Source organism: Myotis myotis, unplaced genomic scaffold (assembly GCF_014108235.1).
Source record: "Myotis myotis isolate mMyoMyo1 unplaced genomic scaffold, mMyoMyo1.p scaffold_m19_p_6, whole genome shotgun sequence".
In the NCBI taxonomy this organism is placed as follows: Eukaryota; Metazoa; Chordata; class Mammalia; order Chiroptera; family Vespertilionidae; genus Myotis; species Myotis myotis.
In genome coordinates this window covers 7182515-7198589 of record NW_023416368.1, presented here as the reverse complement: position 1 = coordinate 7198589, position 16075 = coordinate 7182515, and the positions used below count along the sequence as shown (strand labels likewise).

The following is a 16075-nucleotide window of genomic DNA, read 5'->3' as shown; positions in this document are numbered from 1 at the left end:
AATGGGATCCTCGTGTCTGGAGCAGGGCGCAGTCTGAGCAGTGGGCGCCGGGGCTCCCCAGCAAAGAGAAAAAGGAAGAACACCACAGGTGGGATCTAATGATAAAGAGCAAATCATTGAAAAAACTACAACTCAGGATGGGAAATGCAGCTACACAGAGTGAATCGCCCACCACCTGTGTGATTGCAGGTGGGAGTGGATGGCTGGAGAGTCCGTGGGACCCCGGAGGCTGCCGAGAGCAAGGTCCCTTTCCCACCATCCCCAGCCTTTGCTCTCTCGGGTCCCAGACTTCAGTATTCTTGTCCCACTTGTGTGGTTTTTGTTATATTTGACTATCACTTGTACTATTATTTACCTAACGTATTTTCTTTTAATTAGCCCACTTTATTATAACTAACGCATATTTTTTTCTTAAAAGGCAATTTAAATACATGTGGAAACAGTAATTGGATATGCCATTTCTTTTGATTAGAATATAAATTTCTAATTATGTACCCTTTATAATCTCTGTGTACCACATTAAAACCCAGGGTTTCTGGTTCCTCATTTCCAAATACTCTGATCTTCAGTAATCACAAACCAGCTGGCTCTCAGCTTGTCCCCTAGACTGCTTACAGAGTGGTGGAGTGGAACAAGTTAGCCTATTCTAAGCTGTTTGTTTTTTTTTTTAACCTGGCAGTGTTGCTAGCTAACTAGTTGATTTTGGGCAAGCATTTTCCCCTTAGTTTCACCATCTGAAAAACGAGAGACTTGGATCTGGTTGGTGCATGATCTGCTTTAAAATGTTCTGATTTTATGTGAGGGGGTGAGGGAAGGCCCCTCACCCCTGACATCACAGTGTTCCTGCTAAGGCATGAGGGACCTTCCACCTCACCTCAAAATGTGCCTTTGCCCTCTGCTGTGGCCTCAGGTGACAACATTCTGGTGTAACTGAAAGGTTCAGAGATAGATTGCTTCAGGCATAGCTGGATCCAGGAACTCAAATGAACTGACATCTCTCTATCTCTTGGCTCCCATGTCCTCTTATTCCGAAGATGGCTTTCCAATTAGTTTCCAAAATGTTGGCTAGTGTTCCAAGCTTGCATCCTACCAGTTTAGCAATCCAGGGGCAAGAGGCACCTCTTCCCTATTAGTTTCAGCAGAAATCCCAGGAGCTTAAACACAGTCATGTGGTCATCCCCAGAGTATCTACCCTGACCAGGGGTGTGTGGTCCTCTGATAGCCCAGGTCATATGAACAACTCTGGAGCCATAGGGAGATTGCTCCACCCAAACCCTGCTCACGGAGAATGGACCATGGGGGTGTATTAATCGGAGAGAGTAAATGTTGGCCAGGTTCAAATAACACTTCCCCGCCTTTTCTCGGCTCCTTAACTCACCTCTTGAGCTAGATTTAGTCACTGATTAATTATTACTCAAGAAATTTTAGGGGCTCCCTGCCCAGGGCCTGCTGTGTTGGGGGTATGTCATGTTACTAGGATTTTTGCTCTACCTGACCAGCTTTTTTTAGTGCCTTCTCTCACCCCCGTCACTTCTATGTCCCTGCTCCAATGCTGGAGCTCTTCACCTTGGTTTTGTAGACCTTTAGTGACTGAGTTAAGAAGTTTCTGAGGATCCAGGACCCCTCTGGAATCACAGGGTTCAGAGCTCCGACAGTTATGTGTCTGTGCTGTGAGCATGTTTATGAAAAGAGGGTGAATAGATCTCATTTGATTCTCAGATCCCATAGCGAGTCACCACTCTCAGGTTTTGTAGGCACAGTAGACGTGCAATACATACACGTCAAATCCAAAACCAAGTGCTTCATTCCACAGTCACTACCCCGACCCTTTCTTCTTGGCTCTGCTAACCCACGTTCTCCTGGATGGTTCCCTGGCTTGCTGATGCCCATCCCCCTTTGCCCAGAGGTTGGCCAGGTGCTACATGTTATGAGCATGTCTGTGTATTGTCCAATGCTGGCTTGCCCTCTTAGACTTTCCTGCCCCAGCCTTCTGCCCTACAGTCTCGTCCAATTGTCATCCCTTCCTGGGTGCAGGAGGACTTACACTGTTCATTTCTCTTCTTTTTCTAGTTATGGATATAACAGACATCGTCAAGGGGAAAGCAGAGAGTGACGAAGAAAAGCAGCACTTCATTCCTTTCCACCCGTGAGAGATTTCCCATTTATCTCCATTCTATTAAGCCACACCCTTTTGCATCAGGGACTGCACGAGGGCCTCCTGTGAGTGTTTGTGCTCTTTTCCTTTGCAGGGTGACAGCAGAGAATGACTTCCTGCACAGTCTGTTGGGCAAAGTCACGACCTTCAAGGGAGACAGCGGAGGGCAAGGTACAGTGCCAATTTGCCAAGTGGACTGGGCCTGACTCTGGCTTGGGAGCCTCTGATTCTTCAACAAACAGGTCAAAAATCTGAGCCTTGGGAAAGACAGCCTTCCTTCCAGACAGACCACTGTGAAGAATGGGGGCGTATGACCCACAGAGATGGGAACCACATCTCCTGAAGCTGGGAGCCATGTCCTAGTGCCCATAGGAAGAGAGGGACTCCTATGTCCTGGCTACCTCCTATATGTTAGGCACTTGAACATGTTTCCTTATTTTATCTAGCCCTTCCCACAGTTCTGTGAGGTAGACGGTATCATGTCCTTTATGAAGACTGGGCTTAGAGAAGGCGGGGCCATTTGACAGGCATTGATGTTGCTAGAAGTAACTGGTGGGATTCAGACCTAGAGATGCCTGGTTCCTGATATCTGCTTCCAGATTCTTGCTTCCAGTGTTCTCCTTCAGAAGGAGACCCAGGGAGAGCTGGTGGGGGGCGGAGAGGGTGAGACTGAGAGAACACCTTGAAGAAATTGGCTCTTCATCCTTCCAGGCCTCTGGGTGACCATGAAGATGCTCGTGGGGGACATAATTCAGATCCGCAAGGACTACCCCCACCTGGTGGACAGGACGACCGTGGTGGCCAGGAAGCTGGGCTTCCCCGAGATCATCATGCCAGGTCTGGCCTTTCCCCAGGGTGGGTGGGGGTCCGCCTGGTTGAATCCTTTCTTTTTACAAAATCAACTCCTTCCTTTTCTACTGCTTTTTTCTAAATTTTCCTGAAGGCCACCACTGAAAACAATTTTTGTATCTACAGAAGTCTACGCATTCACTTACTAAACACAAACACATAAATATACACATGCACTTTCTCCCCACAAGTGGGGCTGTCCTTTATATGCTTTATACACCATTAGTTCATATTCTTTATATATAAAGTTACTTGCTTCACCGCTTAACTATTTAGCATGGACATCTTTTCTATTTTACTACATATAGAATAAGTCCATTCTTTTGGGGAGAATATTCATTCCCTTCAAATTTTAAACTATTTTTTTATTACCAAAGGACTTCATGCCTGTTGTAAAATGTTCAAATAGCTTTAAAAGGTATAAAGTGAAACATTAAAAGCTCCCTCAAATCTTTGTCTCCAGAAGTAACCACTACTATGAAAATTTTCCCAATGTGTCTGTCATAAAAGGAAGATAACTGAGGTTACATGAGAGTCTTTGGAAAGTTCCCTTTTTGTCCTAAACCTTGTGTCCACGACTGTTCTCATTGACTTCCCCCCTACCTTTCACAGCCACTGGGGCCTGTATTGTCATTCCTTCATGCCTGCTTTACCTGAGACCTCAGTTTCTTGTGATTCCCCTTCAGTTATTCTTGCCCCCATCCCCGAAGACCCTTTGCTCCTCATCCCTGACCCTGGGTTCCTTGGGCACACGAGCAATGCTCCGCTTCCACAGAGTAAAAGATCAGTGAGTGTCCACGGTAGCTACTAATGGGCCTGGAGCAGTTCAATTGGAGCTTTCCTTTGCCTTCCCAGAAGGTGTCACTAGAGGATGAAAATTAAATGATTTCAATGGAGAGAAATACATGGCCAGTTTTGACCATCCCACCTCCCCCCCCTCCCCAAACACACACTTTGCAACTGATTTCCTAGTGTTCCTCCATCCCCTTGTTACCTATTGCTCCCACCTCCCCGATGAGGTAAAATGCCTTTCCAAGCAGTTCTGATTTTAATTTCATTAATGGACATGAAGGCGGGGCACTTCCGCTCACTCCCCCTGTTCTCCTCCTCTCTAATCAGCAGCCCTCCAGCTGCACAGACTCCAACTCTTGTCTCTCTCTCTCCCTCTGCCTCAGGGGATGTCAGAAACGACATCTACATCACTCTCCTACAAGGCGACTTTGACAAGTACAACAAGACCACACAGAGGAACATGGAAGTGATCATGTGTGTGTGCGCGGAGGATGGCAAAACGTTGTCTGTAAGGACTCCTGCTGTCGCTCTGGGTGACAAGGCCCCCCTTGGGGGCCTCTGCTAGTAAAGATTTGCATTTCCCACCCCTGATTCTGCTCTCTAAATGCCAGCTGCCTTCAGGATGGTGTTGAGTAATGTGACCTACACCTTAGAGCTTGGTTAGCACAGTAGCCCATAATAAGACCTGGTGTTGTTATTTCTTTACACCAAAGCAGCTCTTCAATGCCTGTTCCTCTCCTTTCATGACTGCTAGTTCTTTCTTTTTCTTTTTGCTTGGCCTCACTCCATAGGTTAGCCTTTGCAGTTAAAATGTTGTTCTCATTGAAACATGAGCTGGTTTATTCAGGCAAAATTCATGGCAAAAAAAAAAAAAAAGATCAATACAGAGCCTTAGGCTGGTGGAGACTCAGGATGTGCTCAACACAGACAACCCAACACTTGCTCTAAATTCCCAGTGCTCAGCCAGAGTCTGGTGGAAAGCCTCATTAGTAAATTGGTCTCCAGAGGGCTGGCCGAGTGTATGCAAGAATGCAAAGCATGTTGCTATAAATATTTAGACAGCATATGTCCTCTACAATATTTGTCATGTGTGTTTACATCTATTTACTTACATTTCCTCTAAGGTTGTCAGCAGCTGTGACCGGTGTGTGGGAGGGTCTTGCGTCTCAATTTCTCCTTTCGGAACACTTAGCTGAAAATAAAATTGCTCTCAGCAGAAGTGGCAGCATGGGCAAATGCTCCTCTCAGGCCGCAGTAGGTGATCAGACAGCACAGTGGGATGTGGTGCGAGTGTCGATAAGTCATCTGCTTTCGCCTGGGGCCTGAGCTCAGGCAGATCTTGCCTTCCTCTACCTAAGAGTAACTAGCATTACAGAGCCATTGCAACGTGCCAGGTACCCCGGTAAGCATGATGCATTGCCGTCATTACCCCATCTTTACAGAGCGGGAAACTAAACAGCTCTCCCAAGGTCATGAGGTGAGTTTGAGGCAGAGGGGGATTTTGATTCATTCCAGGTTTCTGGCCCTCTTAAACACTTCACTGTGACGTCTATCCATATAAAAAATTACCCAAGTCATTTCTCATTTTAACATGAGGCTAGTAACTAATTCTACCAAAATCTATTTTAACTTTAAGGAAATCCCCACAATTGCATTTTTGTTCATAAAGACTGGCTCTGTTAATTAATATTTAATTGAGCAAAATACAGGCATTTAACTCATTTTATTTTTTTGGATTCTGAAACTTTGCTGAAAAATAAAGTAAGTGAGAGACATGTTGCCAAAAGGAACATAAAGGAAGAGTGGAGGGTTTTTATCTGAAAGGGAATTTGCATTTCCCTGAACGTACAGACCACTGCTTTGAAGTTATTTTTACCCAGCTACCTGTAGGGAAACTTTTTAACCTAGGCTTCAGTTTTTAAACCATTGATACCCTTGCCGCCAATGCTGCCAAATGACAAATTAGAAGAAGCAGTTAACAGAAAAGCAGGTGTCTTACCTTGTTTCTGAACCATTCTTGCTTCTATCTCTGCTACCTTTTCAAATCATACCCCACCAGGCAGCATAGACGCATTTCTCACAGATGAATACGGGAGCACGCATGCTGGGGCTGAGGTGGAGAGGCAGCTGTGGGTCTTGGTGATAATTTGCAGTTTCATCTACCACGGAAGTTATGGGGGAGTTCAGTTGACTGACTATTGAAAATTGCTATGGAAGCCTGTGGGAGGCTTGCCTTTCTCTCTTTGCAGAAATAAATATGACTGCCTAATGAAGTGCCAGGCGGTTCACTCAAACACTCCTGTCTGACGCTGGTGGGCTCCTGTGGGAACGGGCCCCCTTAGGGATATCGACTTCTCCTCCTGCTCCAGGGGCACCAGGCCCTTGGCGGAGCGGGGCCAGAGGACAGTGGGGTACATTGGTCATTGGCTCACTTTGGGGTCTCAACGACCTCGCTCAGAAAGGGCCCTAGGAGAGAAGCTAATGAGGTGAGCTCTGGGCTCAAACATTCAGGGTTCAGATCCAAGCCTCTCCTGTCAGCTGTGTGATCTTGGGCAGGTTTATTTGTCTATAAAAGAGGAATAATAATCCTTCTCATCAGATTTCAGGTTAAACAAAATGGTACATGTAAGGTACCTGGTATGCGGCACTTGGTAGCAGAAAGGAAAACATTAAGAGAAGGCAGACCTACTACAGGGTGAAGCCCTGGGCATGAATCCAGGGGTTCAAGTGGGCAATCCAATGTGGATGCCTGAAGCAAGTCTAAGGAGAATCAAAAAAAGGCTCAGATGCCAGGTTGAGAAACCTCTGCTCTTCTGACCAGCTTAAGGTGGGAGGTAGGGCGAGGGGGGCAGTGTGGTGTCGTGGTTAAGACTATGCCTTCTGGGGCCAGGTAGCCAGGCTCAAAGTCCAGCTCAGCTCAGAGTAGCAGGATGACCTTGAACAAGTTACATGATCTCTCTGTACCTAAGATTCTCTGCCTGCAAATGAGGCCAGCAGTGGCACCTTATTCTTGTGACTATCAAGTGAGGTAATCTACATAATAGGTGTTCATTACCTGCCGGGGTCCAACCCCAGCAGGTCCAGGGGTCCCCAAAGGTGTGGATGGAGTCGGCGAAGAAGGAATGACACAGAGACAGCGTTCAGTTGATCAGCAGCCTAGCCAGGATCTCTAGCCAGGATCTCCAGCCAAGTTCTGGTCTGGATCTCCAGCGAAGTTCTGCTTCAGATCTCCAGCCAGGTTCTGTGTCCATGTTCTCTTGCTAGGTTCTCCAGCCAGGTTCTGTCCAGGTTCTCCAGCCAGGTTCAGTCACCAGGTTCTAGTCAGGTTCTCTTGCCCATTTCTGTAGTCAGGTTCAGTCCAGGATCTTTTGCCATGTTCTCTCCAGCGAAGTTCTTCTGTCTCTAGAGAATGTTCTGTGTAGGTTCTGTGCCTAGGTTCTGTCTCTCTACATCTGTATTTATACCAGTTGATTCCAATCCTATCAATCTCTATTTCAAAGGTTAGGGCGTTTCTTATCTCCATTCCAGGGAGTAAAGATTATGTAGTTTAAGCATGATTGTTCGTAGTTAAAGTGATTAATTACCCACCTGGCACTTAGTAAAGAGGTTTTATTCCCTCCCTAACTTCAGGGGAAAATCCCTACCTGGGGAAACAACCTTTCTCAGAGACCTGGTTAAAACACATAGTGCCAAGAAGGTGAGCAAACATATTAAGAACAGTATGCCATATATGCCAGGACCCTTGAAACAGCAAGCATGGACCGGCTCCCGGCAATTACCGTTGGCCATCTTTCCTGGAAAGGTAGCGCGATCTCCAGGCTTTACTCCCACCTGGTGGATGCTCATAGGCATCTCCCCGTGAGGTGGCTTCGTAGGTGTGGCACACTTTCTGGCGCGTTCCCATCCATGGTGACATTTGTTCCTCAGGTGATTCCTGCAAGGTAAATAGGGCCTGTGTTATGAGCCTGAGGTCCCTCCTGCTGAAGTGTGCCTGCCAATGCCAACTCAGCCTTAAAGCCTCCAGCTTCCTGATTCCTGCTCAGATGTGCTCAGCTGACGGAGTCAGCAGAGCCTCCTGACTGTTAGCTGGGGTCCCAGGGGTAGGCAACGGCGAAAATTATTGAACAGGCTTACTTGAGACATATACAAATCTATATTTTCCCTAAAACTGGGCTCAGTCCCGCTCACGATGCTCTCTAGACACATTTGGCAATATCCAATTTATCTCTGAAGGGTTGACGGTCTTAGGCCTTTCTCAGAATAATACTGAGACTTTTCTCCAGCCTTAGGCAATCAAAATTTTTCATCATCTGAGGCACTGGCTGGGTAGCTCAGCTGTTTAGAATGTTGGCTGCGGGTTAGATCCCGGTCAGGACACATACAAGAATCAACCAATGAATGTATAAGTAAGTAGTACAACAAAGAAATCTCTCTCTCTCTCTCTCTCTCTAAAAAAATCAATACATAAAATTAAAAAAATTTTTTTTTTCATCATCAGGACAGTTTTGTGGGATTCCATTGCCTGCCATACAGCAATTCTACTTTCACCAGAGATAGATGTGTATCTTTAGATTTTATGAGCTAGATGGAATTCACTGGAGCTACAGAAACTCTAAGCCCATAAATGTCACCAAATATAAATCTTGGGTGGCTGGAAAGCATCTAAGTTGTTCTAGAAGGAACACTGGACAAAGAGTAGAGGGTCTGAGATGTAGTCCAGCTCTGCTACTTGTGGGCAAGTGACTTAACCTCTCAGGGCTTCAGTTTATTTAGTTGTGAAATGGGGATAATGATGGTAATCATCAGAGGTGGTTATGAAGATGAAAATAAGTGAGGTAAGGTATGGAAAGGACTTAGCACAATGCTAGACAAAATGCACTCTTTGAAGGGTTAGAAAAAGCTTGGAAGCATGTTTTTAGTTTATTGCCCCGATAATTTCTGAAAGGCTTCCTCCCTGTGAGAAGTAGAAGAGATGTGTGTCTTTCTTTATTTCCAGTTCTCTGGTTCTCCTTGTGATTTATTTATTCGTTTATTTATTTATTTATTTATTTATTCATTATTTATTTATTGTTAATCCTTACCTGAGGATATTTTTCCACTGATTTTAGAGAGAGTGGAAGGGAAGGGGAGAGACACACAGAGAGAAACATCGATGTGACAGAGACACATTGATTGGGTTGCCTTCAGCATTTGCCCTGACCAAGGCCTGGGATCGAGCCTGCAACCAAGGTATGTGCCCTTGATCAGAACTGAACCCAGGATCCTTCTGTCCTTGGGCTGACACTCTATCCATGGAGCCAAACCTTCTAGGCTCTTGTTTTTGTTTTTAGAGATCAGTTTTGAAAGGACACTATATCCTTACTTTGAAATAGACTCAGTTTGGCTGCAAGTATGACCCGTCAATATTAAACTGAGCCCCTCCTTTCCCTGTGGCTCAGAAGTAAAGTGGGCGCTCTGCCACAAGAGGGGCGGGGTTCTCCTTCCCACAGGTGAACTTGTTCACCCGGGGTCCCAGGGCCCACACGCGGCCAGGTGGGTCATTCAGTCCTGGGAGGCGGGCTTGGTGCCAAGGATCTATTGGAGAATCTGGTAGAATCTGGTGAGAGGCCTGGACTCTCTGACAATACAAATGCCCAGAGGCACACGGTTTTGCAATTTGGGGGTTTGGAGCTGCAAACCCAATCCTCACATCCCTGAGTCTCTATAGACTCGACGTTAAAATCTGCTGCTCTTGTATAAGAACCCCACTTAGGCCCCTTCTGGGTGATCCTGGCTCAGATCTGTTTGGTGGCCAAATAACTAGAATGAACAGAGAGAGAGAATCAGGGGTTGGTATACTCCATAAAGAGGTAATTCCTGTTGCCCTTGTTGGTTTGGCTCAGGTTTTATTCTGGTTAAGGGCATGTACCTCGGTTGCAGGTTCGGTCCCGAGCCGCGGTTGGGGCATGTGCAGGAGGAAACTAGTTGATGTTCTCTCTCACATCTACGTTTCTCTCTCTCCCCTCCTCCCTCCCTTCTACTTTCTCTCTAAAGATCAATGATATCCTTGAGTGAGAATTTTTTTTAAAAAAGGATAGGTGATCCCTGTTACTTGGAGGTGACTTTATGGCAAGGAATAAATAGCCTACACAGGTATGCTTGCTCTGTCCTCACTCTGCTCAGAACATCCTTGTGCATTTCTGCTCAGAGCCTAGGAATTTTTCTTCAAGATCCTTCCTGAGTCCTCAGCTGGAACTCAAATGCCTCTCCTCTGTGCAAATACATGTGTCTGTCATCACATTGCATTGCTTAGTGATATGTCCGCCCATCTAATGATCCCTCCATTGAACAGAACCCTCATGTCAGCTTTAATATCTTATTCCCATAACCCAGAGCTCAGGAGGGGCCTGGTACCTGGAAGATGCTTCCTAACCATGGGCTGCCTCAGCCCCCTATGCCTCTGTCTGTCTGAAGCCTGAGCTCCTCCCTCCCCCTTCCCAGCTCCCGTAGGCACTTTGGTGTGATAGCATCAGAAATCCATCAGCACAGCGACTGCCTGACTAATGGGAGCCTGTTTGTAAACTTTGTGCACAGTCAGACTCAGGAAACAAATAGGATTAATCAGACTGGCAGTGAGCAGGGACTCTGGGACTGGTCACCATTTGCAGTAGGGCCTCTGCGTCCGCCCTGGCGCGCTCCTGCGGTCTCCAGAATGCAAGTAATAGGATTTCTGCAGTTAAGCAGCTGTCACCCTCGGGCCTGGGGACATGCATATACATCTGTAATGTAGAAGGCCATGTGGGTACCTGGTAGGAGGGCTGGGAGAAGCAGGGTTTTCCCAGGTCCTAAGGCCAGCCTCGGCCTTGGGACCAAAATTACCCAAGCCCAGAAAAGGGCAGTTCTGTAGAATTCTCTCTCTCTCTCTTTGCCCCCTCTTCGGTCAGAATGCAATCTGCGTGGGAGCAGGGGACAAGCCTATGAGTGAATATCGGTCCGTAGTGTACTATCAAGTCAAACAGCCACGGTGGATGGAAACAGTCAAGGTAATAATAATACATTATAATAATAGCAGCAAATATGTACCTGGGGCTCAGAGGCACCTCCCTGGGATCTGGAGCAATACCCCACAGGTGTCCGTGGCGCACCGGGCTGTGGAAATGGCAGGCCCGTGGGTGAGCACTCTGGTTCTCTTGCTCTCTCTCCACTGGCCGAGGGCCTGGCCACCGTGCAGTTGTCAGATGGTCCTCTCGTGGGTGGGACACAGCCCACCAAGCTGTGTCGGGACATCAGCAGTGAGGAGTGACAGAGCTTGTGAGGCTACACAAGGCCACTTAGCACCTGAAGGATAACCTGCTGGGAGGGACCTCAGAGGGAAGCGGCATTAATCACAGATATTCACATTCCTAGATTGTCACACTAAGCAGAAAGGAAAGCCAAGCACTGGAGGAAGAGTTGGGAATTCATTCAGAGAACAGGGAAGCCTGGTCCCAGCTTCAAATAGCTCTGCCTGTAACGAGCAGCAGGTTTGACTTCCTCTGTGCTCTGAACCCAAACTCAGACGTTCACATGACTCAAGTTTCAGAGGTAGCTACGCAGACCCTGAGGTCCTTGCCTGGTCACCTGTATTCCTGTTCCTCTCAGTGGGTTTCCCTGTACTCACTTTCTTAAAAATGATGATCTGCCAGCTTTGGGGTCACAAGCTATCGAACCAGGGCAGGGGGTGTCCTCTTCTCTGTGTTCTCTTGCACCCCAGTTATACCTCCTTGTTGGTCCTTGTAAACTTTGTGCACAGTCAGACACCCCCCTGGTTCAATAGCTTTGTGACCCCAAAGCTGGGCAGGTCATCTGGTATAACTAGGCGCCGCCCCATGGGGGCCACAGGCTCTTTGAATTGCAGGGATTTAAACGAGCACAGCCAGGGCCTCACATGATTGTAGCTTATAGTAACCACTCAGCGTGCAGGAGAGAATGGAGTGGATTGCAGCTGACCATGAGGCCCTCAGGTCTGGTGTCCTGTCTGAAATACCCAAATGGGGACCTCTGCAGGCTCCATGTTCATTTTCTGGAGTAGAAAGCGCCCCAAAGTATGCATCTGTTTGGGTTTTAATAGTCTTCTATACAATGTAAACGTGCCCCTTTTTAAACACCAAAGTGGTTTCTCACAGCTCGCTGAGCTTCTCTGCCTAGGCCTGAATTGCACATTAAAGAGAGAGCTGTAGGCTTTGTGGGAGATTTACTCAAATGTTATTGGATTCCAGCATTTTTATTAATTTTCATAAATGGGGGTCCTCAAGCATACCCCCTAACGACTATTGCTAATTTGCTAAGCCCTGCTGCCATTGCCCAAACTCCAGTGGTGAGCCAGGAAAGTGTGTGGTATGCAGTTTGCAGCACATCAAACCCTGGGCTGAAGTTATGTGACTTTTATATCAATTTGGGGAGATTCATTTCCCCTCACTATAATTTACAGATCTCTTTTCATTGGCTGGGATTGCAATTTGCCAAATGGATTACATTTGGTACTTTATTTTCTCTTCATAGCTAGTCCTTATGTAATTTATTTACAGTTCATCAGGCTTGATGGGTGGGTGGTAATAAATCAACATGCAGGGCTCTCCAGTAAATGGCCAGGCTGCCCTTTGGGGGTTGGGGGAGTGGGGAGGGCCGTGTAACGCATGGTCTCCTGAGCTCTGGTTTCTGCCTGCGGAGGTGGCTGTTCCCATTGAAGACATGCAGAGGATCCATCTGCGATTCATGTTTCGACATCGGTCATCCCTGGAATGTGAGTACCAACCCAGTGGCATCTGGGGCGAGAGGAGGGGGATAGCCGGGTGGCCCATGTGTCCTCCTCTTCCCTGACCTCACAATGCCACTTCCAGCTAAAGATAAAGGAGAAAAGAACTTCGCCATGTCCTACGTGAAGCTGATGAAGGAAGATGGGACCACTCTGCAGGACGGATACCATGACCTGGTTGTCCTAAAGGTACAGTGAGTTGGAACCCACTCTGCAGTGAGGGGGCTGCAGGAAGCAAAGGGGACAAGATGGGATGGATTCGTGGTTAACAACAGGGACCCCAGGAGCACACACACCACGGCTTACCAGCTGTGTGGCCTTGTACAGAGGCTAACTTCTCTGGGCCTCTGTTTCCTCATGTATGAGCCCTCAGTGAATAACTGAGAGGTGTACATGAAACAGTTTATAGAAATATGACAATGGTGGGTACATGGAACACTCAATATATGCAAAATGTGGGCTCTGAAAGGACCTGTGGGATGTGTAGACATTGGACAGATGCCTCCCTGGAGCTAATGGGGGAATAGTAGGATTTAGGGTCCCGATCCCGCTGCTGACCAAATCTGAACTCATCTCACATGTCTCCCTGAGTCTCAGTTTCCTTTTCTTCAGTGGTGATGGTGATATTTGTGACGAGCCCGTGAGATGACCCTTGTGAAAGGGCATGTGTAAAGGGTACAGATATCAGCCATCGTTGCTTTTGCATCACGAGACTTAGACAGTTTTGGAGAAGTGGGAGGCGTTGCCTTGATTGTATTGCATGCTTCCCTGTGACCCCTGTGACAGCTGGTGCCTCTGCCTGCTAGCTCCTGGCTGTAGGCAACGTTGTGGCTGCGAAACAGCAAGGCCAGGAGGTGGGCATAGGCATCAGACCCTTGCGCTTGGCTTTCTCAACGTTGGAGGCTGACTTTGCTCTTTTGTCTGAGGTCCACATGGCAAATACAGCTTCATCAAGGCTTTATGACATGATCCTCTTCTCTGAGTCTCTCTGACTTTTCCAAAAACGACCCCACCCCTTCTGTGCAGCCTCTGCGTTGTCATCTGGGTCATATCAAGGTAGCTCTTGGCATAAAAGCCATTCTTTCTCAACAGATTGCAGACTCACTGGGGGTAGAGTCCCAATTGCGGTCAGTTTTAAAATTACTCACCTTGCTTAAACCTCGGTCTCCTCACCTGTAAAATGAGGGTAATATAATGAGGGTAATTGTAATCGACAGTTACGATTGTTGCGAAGCTTAAATGAAATGGACTAAGGCACATAAAGCACTCAGTGTGACATTTAGTTCAGAATAAGGCTCCATGAATTCTAATACTCGTTATGCTCCCATCTACTCTTTCATTTCACATGCCAAGGGCTCACGCATGTATCACTCTGAGTGTGCTCTGTGCATTACTGCCATTTAGTCTGCTTGAAATGTCTAGGAAGCAGGTAACATGTTGAATCCTCAGGTTCATCGTGAGAAATGTGACACAGAGAGACCAAGGGATGTATCCAACAGGACACAGACCTGTGAGTGGTAGGACAGGGCCTAGATCTCCAGACTTTCAGACTCTAGGGCCTTTGCTAATATCAACTTCTTCAGGCTGATTCCTTATCTTGCTGGGGCACATGTGTATTAAGATCTCAAAAAAATTAGGATGAATGCAAATGTCCTATCTGGGAAATTTTCCATTTCCTTTTGCCCTTAATGAAGTCCACAGAGTCTCTAACTGGCTGATCAACCCCTTTTCCATGAATGTAACCTGGGCTCCTGCCTGTTTGTGGAGAAGCTGCTCTACCAGCTCTACTTCTCCTATGGCTTCCCCATGATTTCCGACCCTTCCCACTTTACAATGTGTGATGTGGCCACTGCAATCTCAGTATGTTGGGTGTCTACCCTTGGCTCGGGGAAGTAAACAAGGTGCCGTTTCCAGGGGGACAGCAAGAAGATGGAGGATGCCAGTGCCTACCTGACTCTGCCTTCATATCGGCACCACATGGAAAACAAGGGGGCCACTCTGAGTCGAAGCTCCAGCAGTGTTGGGGGACTCTCCGTCAGCTCCCGGGATGTGTTTTCCATTTCCACCCTAGTGTGCTCCACAAAGCTCACCCAGAACGGTAAGTGTGTGCGTGTGAGTGTGGGTGCGTGCGTGCATGTGCGTGTGCACATGCATATAAGTGTGCCTGTGTGTGCCTGTGTGTGTGTGCATGCACTTGTGCATGTGTGTGCCTGTGTGTGCATGTCTGTGTGTGTGCATGCATATGTGCATGTGTGTGCCTGTGCCATGCATGTGTATGTGTGCACAAACCCAGTGATGGTAACTGTACCTGTCTGCACTCTGTCCTAGTGGGCTTGCTGGGTTTGCTAAAGTGGCGAATGAAGCCTCAACTACTGCAGGAGAATTTAGAGAAATTGAAGATTGTGGATGGAGAGGAGGTGGTGAAGGTCGGTATTCATCCACTAGTAACAGAGCTGGGAATCACGAGTGGCTTTGGGGGGCGGGGGGAGGAAAGTGTTGAAGGGGATGGGACAGCTTTTTCCTGTTACTGGGACATCTGGGGATGATTTGGTCCAATGACACTGAATGTGAAGTTGCAGAAAAGTATCTTTGTGCTCAGTTTCTGGAAAATGATCAGAATGGGTGTAGATCCCAGCTCACCTGCTTGCCAACTTCATGTGATAATAGTATGAATAGGACATACTTCTCAGGGTTGTTGTGAGCATTCAAGGTGATGATATTTAAAAATTACTCAGCACAGTCCCTCACACAGAGTACCCAATAACTGAACAAAAACACACGACATATACAAAGTTCATTAAAAGGTAACTATTAATTTTGTTGTCATAAAGTACTATAGCAGTATGATCTCTTAGTGCTACCTACACATTATTGTCAGAAATAACACAGTACTGTTGGTTTCCACAGCTTGGAGGGCATTATGCTTTAAACATGAGAATGGGAAGGACACCAGGGCTCACATTTTAAGTGAAACAAGCAGAAAAAATGCAAATGCCAGCTGTATTGTCGTGTCTACCTGGTGGTGGAGAATACAGCGTCTGAAGTTCAGGTCTAATTAAAGCCACCCTCCTCTCTGGCACCATGACTTGGGGCGAGTGTTTCCTGAAGGTCCCAATGAGGGTAATCTTGTTTCCACCAGGAACTTGGTGCAGCTAGAAGCTCCGAGATTCAGCATCTTTATACGGTCGCTCTGTGTTTTGAGGACTCTAGGAAATACTGACCCACCCCTTAGGAGGGAGGAGTAACACATTTTAGTTAATTTCCCATACATGCAGAAAAATGGTTGAATGTCCAGATCAGTTCTTTAAATGGTTGGTATTGACCTGCCTACCTGGTTCACCAAAGGCAGAGAGGTTCCCCAAACAGCCTTTCATAGGGTCTGTCACTTTTGAGCAGCTTAAAGAAGACATCTGGGAGTGAATTCCACTGTCTCCTTTTTGCATTATTTTTTAAAGTTTTTTTTAATTGAAGTATAATGTATAAACAATAAAATATGTACAGAGCAC

At 46.9% G+C, this 16075-nt stretch overlaps 1 protein-coding gene across 2 annotated transcripts in view; it reads left to right on the top strand.

Annotated features, from left to right (window-relative positions):
- The window catches only part of DOCK2 (dedicator of cytokinesis 2), a 374655-nt gene that overhangs the window by 50707 nt on the left and 307873 nt on the right, over positions 1 to 16075 (top strand). For both annotated transcript variants that reach the window (XM_036312510.1, XM_036312509.1), the window contains exons 11-19: positions 2071 to 2146; positions 2250 to 2326; positions 2867 to 2992; positions 4180 to 4304; positions 10720 to 10818; positions 12485 to 12557; positions 12655 to 12758; positions 14484 to 14667; positions 14898 to 14995. In XM_036312510.1, the coding sequence (XP_036168403.1) occupies positions 2071 to 2146; positions 2250 to 2326; positions 2867 to 2992; positions 4180 to 4304; positions 10720 to 10818; positions 12485 to 12557; positions 12655 to 12758; positions 14484 to 14667; positions 14898 to 14995 (962 nt within the window). The remainder of the gene's footprint in view (positions 1 to 2070; positions 2147 to 2249; positions 2327 to 2866; positions 2993 to 4179; positions 4305 to 10719; positions 10819 to 12484; positions 12558 to 12654; positions 12759 to 14483; positions 14668 to 14897; positions 14996 to 16075) is intronic.